This window comes from Hemiscyllium ocellatum, chromosome 39 (assembly GCF_020745735.1).
Source record: "Hemiscyllium ocellatum isolate sHemOce1 chromosome 39, sHemOce1.pat.X.cur, whole genome shotgun sequence".
In the NCBI taxonomy this organism is placed as follows: Eukaryota; Metazoa; Chordata; class Chondrichthyes; order Orectolobiformes; family Hemiscylliidae; genus Hemiscyllium; species Hemiscyllium ocellatum.
This window is the reverse complement of record NC_083439.1, coordinates 22,472,210-22,484,646: the sequence shown is the minus strand read 5'-3', so window position 1 is coordinate 22,484,646 and position 12,437 is coordinate 22,472,210. Positions and strand designations below refer to the sequence as shown.

At 38.9% G+C, this 12,437-nt stretch overlaps 1 protein-coding gene across 3 annotated transcripts in view; it reads left to right on the top strand.

Moving 5' to 3' along the window:
• tcf12 (transcription factor 12) overlaps nucleotides 1–12,437 on the top strand; it is a 332,010-nt gene that overhangs the window by 99,633 nt on the left and 219,940 nt on the right. For all 3 annotated transcript variants that reach the window (XM_060853127.1, XM_060853128.1, XM_060853126.1), the window contains exon 5: nucleotides 11,629–11,731. In XM_060853127.1, the coding sequence (XP_060709110.1) occupies nucleotides 11,629–11,731 (103 nt within the window). The remainder of the gene's footprint in view (nucleotides 1–11,628; nucleotides 11,732–12,437) is intronic.

Below are 12,437 nucleotides of genomic sequence, written 5' to 3'. Positions count from 1 at the left end.
GATACACTGACCATCTCTTCTCTGTGGTTCCAGTTAACATTCAGCATCAGCCATCTGTTGAGCATACGTTTTTTTCCAGACTTGCTGGGACCAATTCCAGGTATTAACCTTGTTAAAATCCAACTTCTGCTTAAACATAATGCTCTTCTCTGGTGATCAATTGTCTGCAGAACCTTTGGATTGGAAACCAACCTGCAATTAACTTCCAGCTTGGCCTCACAAATAAACAAAAGCTTGTTTGGTCTGTTTTCCTTTTAACACAAGCTGTTTGCCACTGTCCATAAATCATCCCTATCTCTCTATTCCAAAGCAAAATTGATAAAATAATGGAATAAAAATAATGAAAAACTAGTGAGGGCTCTAACATTTCTGACTTTCATACTTGTTGCAACCAAGACAGGAGGAGTGTGCAGTTTCTTCTCTAATTCTACTCCATAAGTTGCCGCTGATATTTAGAAATTTAGAAACTTTTGAACCAAGTTTTATTAAGGCTAACTCTTAAGTTTTCTTTGTATTATATTTAAGATGGAAATCTATTTCCCAGGTTCTTAATATCTCAATTTTTGTTTCATTATGAGTTAATGACGATGCAGAATTAATTAGCACAGGTGGTGTTTTGAAAATATAAATATCTGCCTCAATGGCCAAAACACACACACGTTCTTGAGAATAAGGGAGAAGAATTGATCTTTCTCTAAAGACATTCACTTCCAGCCGATGGTACTCTTTTATGAAGGCAAAAAAGGTAAAGCCATAACATAATGTTATGAAACATGAAAGAATTCAGAAAAGATTCACAAGGATGTTGCCAGGATTGTAGGATTTGAACCACCGGGAGAGGCTGAATAGGCTGGGGCTGTTTTCCCTCGAACGTCGGAGGTTGAGGGATGACCTTATAGAGATTTATAGAATCATGAGGGACATGGATAAGGTAAATAGACGAAGTATGGGAGTCCAGAGTGAGAGGGGGAAGATACAAAACAGACAGAAGGGGCAATCTTTCACCCAGTAGGTGGTGCATGTATGGAATGAGCTGCCAGAGGAAGTGGTGGAGGCTGGTACAATTACAACATTTAAAAGGCATCTGGATGGGAATATGAATAGGAAGGATTTAGAGGGATATGGGCCAGGTGCTGGCAAATGGGAACAGATTAGGTTAGGATATCTGGTTGGTGTGGGCAAGTTGGACTGAACATCTGTTTCCATGCTTTACATCTCTGACTGTATTTGCCTTTCGGTATACACAGCTTGCTCAGGATGTAAAATATTGAAAAGAGTTTTGTTGTCACTAACTTATAGAAGAGTAATCAAGTCTCACTTTGGGTTTACCACAAAGGTGCTTCAGAAACAGGAGACACATGTAGCACTTAGTCCAGTTAATCCCAAACTGGAAACTCCAAGCCTGAAAACACTCTCAAAAAGGGCAGTCATAAAACTCGGGTATATAAGAGTCAGGTGTTTATCCTGAGTGAGTTCATGTAATCGAGACTGATAATTATCACGTCATTTTATCACAGTCAAAGTTTTGCCCACTTTTTCAACTGATCTTTAGCCCTTTGCCACTTGCTTTCCTATCTTTGTTATCAGCAAATTTAGCAACAATTCTTTTGGTTCCTTCATGCAAGTCCTTTACATAATTGTAGCTATTTGAAGCCCACCACTAATTGTTCTTGCACTCAACTCCTCATTTCTTGCTAACGTGAAAATGAATCATTTTATGCCTACTCTATCTCCTGTTAGCTAACCAATCCTTTATCCACTGTATCAAGTTTCCCTCCTGCTGTGAGCTGTTCATTTGTAAAGCAACTTTAATGTAGAACTTTGTCAAACATCTTCTGAAAGTCCAGTACCTTTATTCACATTATTTGTTGTTTGCTCAAAAAGCTCCAAGAAATTAGTCAAAAATGTTTCTCTTTTTGCAAAACCATGGTGACGTTACCTGATTGCTTTGAGATTTTCTGTGTACCCTGCTTTTTTCTTTTTTACTAAGAGATTATAGTGTTTTCCCTGTGACATAAGGATGATGGTTGACCATTATCTGAAAGACAGCACTTCCCTGAGTTCTGCACTGGAGTCTCAATCTAGATTTTTGTACTTCAGTCTTGAATGTGAGGCAGTAAGCTTGTGTGTGGGACATTAAGATACAATTTCCTGATTAGAGTGTAACCAACTGAGTAACAGTGTGCATTGTAATATGAACTGCTATTCAAGTTCTGAAAACTGCAGCTTTCTTTTCTTTATTGGTCTGTTCAGTTGTTAACTAAATAAAACAGCATTATAGTTTGTTTTTAATGACAGACTTGATATCTGTAGATAGTTGAGGGCATCGAGAGTAATAGTACTAAATCTAACACTTTGGTCATGCACTGTTTGCTCAAGCATAGGAGAGCACTTGTATTTGCATAACGGAAGACCTTGTTGGTATGGGAATGATGGTCATGTCGTAGAAACGCTGGCTTCTCCAAACCCGCTAATGCTGGCTTCTATTGAAATTTTACTGAAATAAAACAAAGCAGTGCACTAGTTCTGTAACATTTTTAAAAACAGAACTTGTGTTTGCTTATAGTTGTATTTAAAGTCCTGTAAAACTCATTAGCAACTTGTGTTTTGGTGAAAGTTGTCAGTTTATTATGCAGCTTAAATGTCTTAGACTATCATTAAGCAAAGAGTGGTATATGACAGTTCGTGTCCTCTGGTGGGTAACCTAAAGCAATTTGACCTTCACATTCAGTTAGGGTAATTGTTCTTTCTGGCAAAAAGGCATTTTTAATTTCATTTGATCTCCAAGAATTTAAACTTTGATGTGTTTTTATCGTGGATAAAAGAAAATGTTGATAGTATGTTCCATGCTGTAACATTAGGAACTAATTGCTTGAGTCTACAGCTTTCCAATGGAATATCTCATTGCCCCCAAGTGACTGAATTCAACACTTCATACAGTGAAAGCAATCTAATAGTTTACTTGGGGTATTTCTTTTGCAGATCATGCCATGTGGGTTGTGTATCTTTCAAATTGATATATCCAACTCTATCTTATGTCAGCTCATTAGCTGCTGAAACTTTCATTTGTATTATTACTGGATTTGGCTATTCCCATCGATTTGTTCCAAATCTTATTCAGAGATCATTTCATCTTCACTGACCTACATTGGCTCATGATTTTAAAGTCATACAGAATGGAAACCAACCCTTTGGTCTAACTCATCCACACCAACCAGATACCCCAACCTGACCTAGTCCTGTTTGCCAGCATTTGGCCCATATCCCTCTAAACCCTTCTTATTCATATACCTTTTGAGACATTTCAATTGTTAAATTATCACCCTTGTTTTCAAATTTTTACATGGTGTTGACTGTTCTTTTCCCTATAATCTCTAGTGTTCGGATGACTGAGATCCTCAAATTCAGGTTTCTTTCACGTGATCTTTAATGACTCCTCATTGACTTTCATCTTTTGAGTGCTAATGTCCTAATCTCTCTGAGTCTCACTCCCTAAATTTCTTTGCTTCCCTACCTCTTTGCTCCTTTAAGATGCTCCTTTAAAATCTATTGTTTTGACTTTGGTTCGTTGTCCAAATATCTGTGGCTCATATCAGATTTTACTGTCAATCCTATGAAGTTGCTCATGATATCTTGTAATATGAAAAATGCTGTTGAAATAGAAATGTTTTTGTGTTCATTTTATACTAATCTATTTTTAATTCCACGCATATTATGCAATTGCCAGTGATCTTTGGATTGACTTGAAAGTGAGATTGTCAGTAGATGGGCATAAATGACTTTAAAGCAAAATGGTTCAGATAACATTGGAACAATTATTGTGGGGAACAGCAACATTCTAAATGCTTCACAAATTAGAAATGCAGACTTTTATTAATTAGCTGTAAATGAGAAGTTGGGATTCAAATCTCTTCCATGATAATTAACCAGTTAGCCTTTTGCTTGTAACCTTTGGTGCAATTGATGATTTGCCTTGCTTATTTGTTGCTTATTTTATTTTTTAAACTTTGTTTACTTTTATCTTAATACAGAAACAGCCAAGTGTTGACCTTGGCTATGGACCATGCTTTTTTCATGGTGCTTAGTGCTGAGAGCTGCTTTCCGACAGACACCGCAGTAGCACTGGTTACTAGAGGACACCCCTGTGGCCAGACCAAATTGTAAATGTCACTGACAATGCATTCCTCATGTCCATCACTTGTGTATCATTGATTTTGAAGTAGTTAAACTGAAGCAAGGATTCACCTGGGACTTTACATTCTCAAAAGATTACTTAGAGGCAGTACAACAGAAGAAGCTGTGACGTGCAACTGAAAGCGCTTAATGGTTTGACAGTTATTTAGCCAGCAGTTACTAGCCCTTTGGTTGACTGATGACACATAGCGCAGATAGTGTGGCTTGTTTTAGGCCCATTAAAGCTGACTTGAAAGTTACCCTGTAGTCTGGGAAATGATGAATGTTCAGTGACTGTTGATCTAATTGTCCCAGAGGATTCTGGGTTATAGGCTGAAGTGATCTTGAGCTGCTTTCTTTCCTATGAATTCCAGTGCCCTTCGTTCTGCCCCGTGGTCTGTGGTTCTGTATATTCTGTCATGAGCGCATTCCATTTATTACACATGCTGTCCTTTTACATCCTCTTGTCATTTGGGATTGGAATCAATGAGAAGCGAAGCAATGCAGTGAGGGAGAGGTTTGTTATTTTCCGAAAAAAAATTTTTTTTTCATTGCTATCTTTCCAACGAAGTGGGTCACACTTCTCAAATTTAACATGAGCAGTTGTAGAATGGAGATTAATTTATATGCTTTGGTAGGTTTGCAGTTAGGAAAATTAGTTTTTTTTTAATTGTAGGAGTAATTTTGATTTGAATTCTTCTAAAAATTTATGGTTTTTAGCTTCAGCTACCAGAACACACAAGTTTTGTTTTATTCCATGGTTCAGCTATTAACAAAAAGGTGTGAGCAAAGTGAGGTCTTGTGACAAGCAGTCAAAATCACTGAGAGGGGTTGGTAAGGTGATGACCCTTGCAGAGAAGCAGACAGGCTGGTGGCAGACCTTAGTGGGACTCTGGAATGTAAATAAGATTTTCTAGTCTGTCCTTTACGTTGGAATAAAGGTACAATATACACAAGAGTCTTTGTTTTATTCAGTAAGTGTGGGGAATTCAGGCCTTGTTTGTACAACCTGCAGTACATGGGAAATTCTAGATATTTCTCAGTATGGATGACCATTGATGCAGGAAATGCTTCCTGCTGGAGCAACGCAAGTCCAGTGTTTTGAAGCATGAGTAGCAGCTGTGGGCATTATGGTGCATTCACAAGAGACTGAGAAGTTTGTGAATAGCATAGGTTCAGAATTGGAGCAATGAAAGTTTCTCCAACTGTTTCTTACTATGGATGTACAGCATGGAAACAGACCCTTCGGTCCAACTCGTCCAAGCTGACCAGATATCGAAACCAATCTAGTTCAATTTGCTAGCACTTGGCCCATACCGAAACCCTTCCTATTCATATACCCATCTCTCACCTTAAACGTCTCGCCTTCTAGTTCTGCACAAGCCCTACCCTGGGAAAATACCTTGTCTGTTTACTCTATCCATACCCCTCATGATTTTACAAACCTCTATAAGGTCACCTCAGCCTCTGACACTTCAATGAAAACAGTCCCAGCCTATTCAGCCTCTCCCTATAGCTGAAATGCTCTAACCCTGGCAACATGCTTGTAAATCTTCTCTGAACCCTTTCAGGTTTCACAACATCCTTCCGATAGGAGGGAGACCAGAATTACGCACACTATTCAAAAAGTGGCCTAACCAATGTCCTGTATAATTGCAGTATGACCTCCTGACTCCTATCCTCAATGCTCTGACCAGTAAAGGGAATATTATTAAATTGAAGAGAGTGCAGAGCAGATTTACAAGGATGTTAGCAGAACTGGAAGGTATGAGTTCTATGGAGAGGCTGGACAGGTTGGGACTTCTTTCACTGAAGAGTATTAGTTGAGGGATGACTTTATAGAAGTTTATAAAATCATGAGGGGCATAGATAAAGTGAATAGCAAAGGTCTTTCCCCTAGGGTAGGGGTATTCAAAACTAGAGGGCATAATTTTAAGGTGAGAGGAGGAAGATTTAAAAAGAACCTGATGGGCCACCTTTTCACACAGAGCTGCAGAGAAAAGTACAGTTATCACATTTAAAAGATATCTGGATGAGTACCTGAGTAGGAAAACTTGAGGGATATGGGCCAAACACAGGCAAATGGGATTAGTTTAGTTTGAGAAACTTCGTTGGCATGGATGAGTTGGACCGAAGGGTCTGTTTCCACGCTGTATGACTCTGACTCTATACCAAACACCTGTTTCGCTATACTATCTACCTGCGACTCCACTTTCAAGGAACTATGAACCCGCATTCCAAGGTCTCTGTTCAACAACACTCCCTAGGACCTTACTGTTAGTGCATAAGTCCTGCCCTGATTTGCTTTTCCAAAATGTAGCATCTTGACTTTATCTAAATTAAACTTCATTTGCCATTCCTCAGCCCATTGGCCCATCTGATCAAGATCCTGTTGTACTTTGAGGTAACCTTCTTTGTTGTCCACTAAACCTCCAATTTTGGTGACATCTACAAACTTGCTAACCATACCTTCTATGTTCACACACAAATCATTTATGTAAATGACAAAAGGAAGTGGACCCAGCACCAATCTTTGTAGCACACCACTGGTCACAGGTCTCTAGTCTGAAAGGCAACCCTCTATCACCACCCTCTGTCTTCTACCTTGGAACCAGTTCTGTATCCAAATGGCTAGTACTCCCTGTATTCCATGAGATCTAATCTTGCTGAACTGCCTACCATGAGGAACCTTGTTACATGCCTTACTGAAGTCCATTTAGATCACATCTACCGCTCTGCCCTCATTAATCCTCTTTGTTACTACTTGAGAAAACTCGATCAAGTGTGTGAGACATGATTTCGCATGCACAGAGCCATGCTGACTACCCCGATCAGTCCATGCCTATCCAAATACATGTAAATCCTGTCACTCAGGATTCCCTCCAACAGCTTGCCTCTCATCAATGTCAGGCTCACCAGTGTCTAGTTCCTTGGCTTGTCCTTACCACCTTTGTTAAATAGTGGCACCATATTAGCCAACTTCCAGTCTACTGGCGCCTCACCTCGGCTATCACTGATACAAATATCTTAGCAACAGGCCCAGCAGTCACATCCCCAGCTCCCCACAGAGTTCAAGAGTACACCTGATCGGTTCCTGAGGATGTTATCCACTTCTATGTGTTTCAAGACATCCAGCTCAACCTCCTGTGTAATATGGACATTTTTCAAAATGTAACCATCTATTTCTCCACATTCTGTATGTTCCATGTCCTTCTCCACAATAAACACTGATACAAAATATTTGTTTCTTATCTCCCCAGTCTCCTGCAGCTCCATACATAGGCTGCTTTGCTGATCTTTGAGGGGTCCTATTCTTTCCCTTGTTACCCATTTGTCCTTAATGTATGAATAGAATCCCTTTGGATCCTCCTTAAACCTATTTGCCAAAGCTATCTCATGTCCCCTTTTTGTCCTCCTGATTTCCTCTTGTATACTCCTACTGCCTTTATACTCTTTTAAGGATTCACTTGATCTCTCCTGTCCATACCTGACATATGCTTCCTTCTTTTTCTTAACCAAAACCTCATTTTCTCTGGTCATGCAGCATTCCTGACACCTACCAACCTTTCCTTTCACCTTAACAGGAATATGCTGCCTCTTGACTCTCATTTCATTTCTGAAGGCTTCCCATTTCCAGTCGTCCCTTTACCTGTGAACATCTGTCTCCAATCAGCTTTTGAAAGTTCTTGCGTAATGCCATCAAATTTAGTCTTCCTCCAATTTAAAACTTCAACTTTTAGATCTGGTCTATCATTTTCCATCACTATTTTAATAGAATTATGATCACTGGCCCCAAATTCCAAACCCTGCCCCCCCTTAGTCACCTGCCCTGCCTTATTTCTCAAGAGTAGGTACATTCACACACTGAATCAGAAAATGTTCTTGTATGCACTTAAATTCTTCTCCATGTAAACCCTTAACACTATGACAGTCCCGGTCTGTTTGGAAAGTTAAAATCCCCTACCATAATCATCCTATTATTCTTATCGATAACTGAGATCTCCTTTACAAATTCATTTCTGAATTTCCTGCTGATTATTAGGGGGTCCAATATACAATCTCAATAAGGTGATCATTAGAGCCAGCCTTGATACAAGAAACTTGGCTGTCCGTGCTACATTCCCCTGAGAATCTGTCACCCCCTACGTTTTCCAAAACAGCATACTTGTTTGAAATGGGGATAGCCACAGAACACTCGCATTTTTTGACTGCCCCATCTGCCTTTCCTGGAGTTAACCTATCTACCTGACTATCTGCAATTTTTCTCCCTTCCTGTAACAGCCATCCATTCACACCCTCCGCTCCTGTAAATTCCTTATTGCCTCGGACTGCCACTCCAACTGATACATGTGATCTGATGGAATTCGCATCAAAAGATAGTTCCTGCAGCGTAATCATCAGTAATATGGAAAGTCTCCCTAAACTCCGACATCCAGCAGGAAGAGCATGTCACTCTACAAAGGCTATCTTTTCTCCTTCACATTTGACAGACCCAGAAAATAGTCCCATCTTTTTTCTCTAAAAAAACAGCGCTCTAGGCTAACTTTATACTTCTGGTTTATATTTTTGAAATTTAATCAAGAGACAGATCTTAATAGACATATAATCAAGGAAGAGCCCACTCTACTCACTACTGTAGACTTAGAGCAAGGTTACACATGAAAAACTATTCACTTATCTGTTTGTGTGCTGTGATCTCTCCCATACAGTTCCTCCAACATCAGCTGTGATTTCGCTGTTTTAATTTTTCCTAGATGCTCTCCGATGTCCAGAGATACACGAACTCACACAGCAAAAACAGTAACTGTGCAGATTCACTGCTGTGTCGGTTAGCAGTGTAGGTTTCTTTCTCTTTCTCCCTCACTGACCATGTGCTCATAGAGATATACAGCACAGAAACAGACCCTTCGGTCCAACTCGTCCATGCCAACCAAATATTCCAACCTACTCTCGTCCCACTTGCTTGTAGAAGTAATTAAAATATTTGCTCAGGTAGAGTAAACTTCACCATAGACTTTTTAGGTTAATCATCTGCTTCCACATTGTAGCTTGGACATAGATCTTCGTAAGATTTGCTGTCAGGGAATGAGGTTGACCTACGGGGAAGTGAAATTGAAAAAGGAGAGAAGGAAAGAAAAAATATCAGAAGGTAATAATAAATAAATATTCCTGTGCCAATTAAAATCTCCAAATGGTTACTGCCCTTTGTCTAGCTACCTCCTCTTAAAAGTGCCACTGTTTTGATCTTTTTTTCTCCCAAATAATACATTTGAGTATGCAATCTTCTGGTTCTTATTTTGTTTCCAGTCTTACTTGGACACTAGGAAAAGTGTTGGATGGAAAATGGTATTCTTATTTAGTCACTTGCCTCTTGGAGCAATCATAGAGTGCTTGATGAATATTTACTGAACAAGTCAATGTTGCATACTCATTACTGCCATCCCCAGGAGTATTTCAAATATTAGTTGCATACAGTACATTTTTAAAATAAAATTTGAGATGAAGACTAGTGAATGCCTTTCATGTATGCCCCAAAGCATTTAATGATTCCTGAGGTACTTTTAAAGTTCTATAATTTTGGTGAAGTGGAAAACACAGCAGCTGTTTAGCGCACATCAGACTTCCACAAATAGCAATCTGATAGTGACAGCACTCTATCAGTACTGAACTGGACTGTTAGATTGATGTATTCAAGTCCTAGACTGCACTTAATCTCCACAACTTTTTGACTCAGAAGCAAAGCCACTCTGAATTGCAGCTGACACAGTCCCTTCAAACAAATTTCATGTGATGTGTGAATGATGAATTTGCCTGAATGAGACCACCATGTCCTCTTTCTTATTGTGAATTTGAATGAATGAATGATGATCTCCCGTCACTTGTACTCGACAATGACAACACCGTAAAGTCCAGTGAAAAGCTTCAACTATCAACACAATCCAGTGCCATTTTGAATAGTTTAAAAATAAAAAGGTATAGCTGAAAGAGACTGCATTTGGTTGCTCCATTTTTGCCATGAGTCCTGAACCAGCTGACCAACGACACTTGCATCTGACCCACCAGTGTCAGAGTTGCCTCTCTTCCGACAGTATCTCTTTGTCACTGGCCCCACCACGCCATTGTGTCCCGTACAAGACCCACACTCGTCCCACAACCAGGAGCCCCTGCTCCGCTGCAGCCTCCCAATAACCAGGAGACTGCTTCACTGATAAATCTGTTTATATTTGGGCTGTGACTCTAGAATGTGAAGAGTTGATGGGAATATTGTCAAGAAAAATCATCTTGCTGAGTGCGCCTCTCGGTTTTGCAATCATTAGTATAACTGCAGGAGAGTGGAACGAAGAAACATCTGTTCGAGTGGCTGGATGATGATGAATATTGAAGTGAGGTCTAAGAGATGGCCATGCTGTTATACCATCTTTTCCTGCTTACAGACAGTGATGGAAGATTCATCCAAAATTGGATAGAGGATTTTCCAACTGGCTGCTTGGTTGGTTGCGTCTTTAAATCCCTGTTTACGACTAAACAGCTTTTCTGAGTCAGAGTGCTTTGAAATTCCAGCTGCCTTCATTTCAATAGTTTACCTAATTTTAACACTCTTCACTACAAAGTCTTGTAGCATTTGAGAATTTGAAAAGAAAACTGCTACCGATCAATTAGTAAATACCAACCTTTGGGGTCTAATACGAAAGTAAAATACTGCAGATGTTGGAAATCAGCAATTAGAAATAAAGTATTCTAAGTACCCAGCAGCTCAGGCAGTATCTGCGGAGAGAGGAGTGTTTTGGTTTGATGATTATCTCATCAAAGGACGTTAACCTGAAGCATGAACTCTGCTTTTTTCTTCTCATGGTTCTTATCATTTTCTCACTTTAGAGAATTAAAACATTCCTTTGATTTGTGCTGATTATGTACTTGTTGATTAAGTGCCTTTTACTGTCTAAGAAATGGAAAGGCATTTGACTGGCTAGTTTATTCGATATTTATTCAAATATTGACGTTTTTAATTAATGGTTAATTTAATAGTCCGTTTTGAGTTTTATTGTCCTTTTCTTTGCACCTGGATGTGTGACAGATTTGAGCAGCAATTTGCAATGGATGGATATAGATGAGCATATTGTCATTGTGTTCTGGCTCATATTTCGTAGTTGGTTAGTTTAACATAACAAAAATGTTTGAGCACTGCAATCTGCTTTTGCTCTAACATTCATCTATTTGAAATATGATTTAAATTCTAAGTAAACATATCTCTGAATAAGATTGCTGTGAAAAATCAAAGGAAAATACTTGGGTGTTAAAGCTAATGTATTATCCTCAGAATTTCCAGGAAATTTGAAGTTGGTAATTGTTAAGCTTCAGTGTACCTGAATAGACGACTAATTATTAGTCCAAATATGTAATATATAATTTACATGACTACTTCATGAACGCTGGTGTTTTTTTTTTCCCCCACAGGCCTTTGCAGACAGTCCTCACTATGGTGAACATTTGAATGAAGGTCGATTAGGACCCCATGAAGGTTTATCACCAACACCATTCATAAACTCCAGTCTAATGGGTATGTTGGAATTATTTTGTAGCCTTTGAAAGCCTCTTTGGTCAAGAAGAACCAATTATCATCCTTAGAAGTAATTGCAGCAATTAAGTTATTGGAAGTAGACCTTTCACTAAATCTTTTGCTCCATTACTTTCATCACACACGTCTGTGAAAGGTACTTCTTCATTTTAAAATGCCTTGCATTCTGCTCTTCATTCTGTGTTTGTGAAATTATAGAACACAGCCGTCTCTTTTTCTGTTGAAATATTTCCATTTCTCTATTTTTCAAACAACTGTTTCCCCCTTCTAAGTTTGAATTGTTTCAGGCAATTCCAGTTTGTAAGAAGGAAGCTTCTTTTCTTGAAGGGTTAAGATTCATTAGTTCTGAAAGTGGACTTCGAGGTTTATTTAAAATTTATTTATAAAAGAGCTGTTCATGCTCACCTCCGATATACCCATTTACACATACTGTTTTATCCATACTTGAGTTCTTTAGCTGAGCAAAGTTTATGAGCTGTTTCATGCTGGTCTTTGGAGGCAGCATATTTTACCCCAAACTTAAGTCTTTTTCCTGAAACTAAGGTGTCCTGTCATGACTCTGGTAGTTCTCAAAGTTAACTTGCTAAAGAAAACTTAGTTGAATTGTTATTTGAAGTCAAGATCGAACTTACTTTCTATGTGGAATGCCAGAAATCTAGCAAGATAATCAAAAAGATGCCTATTTTTG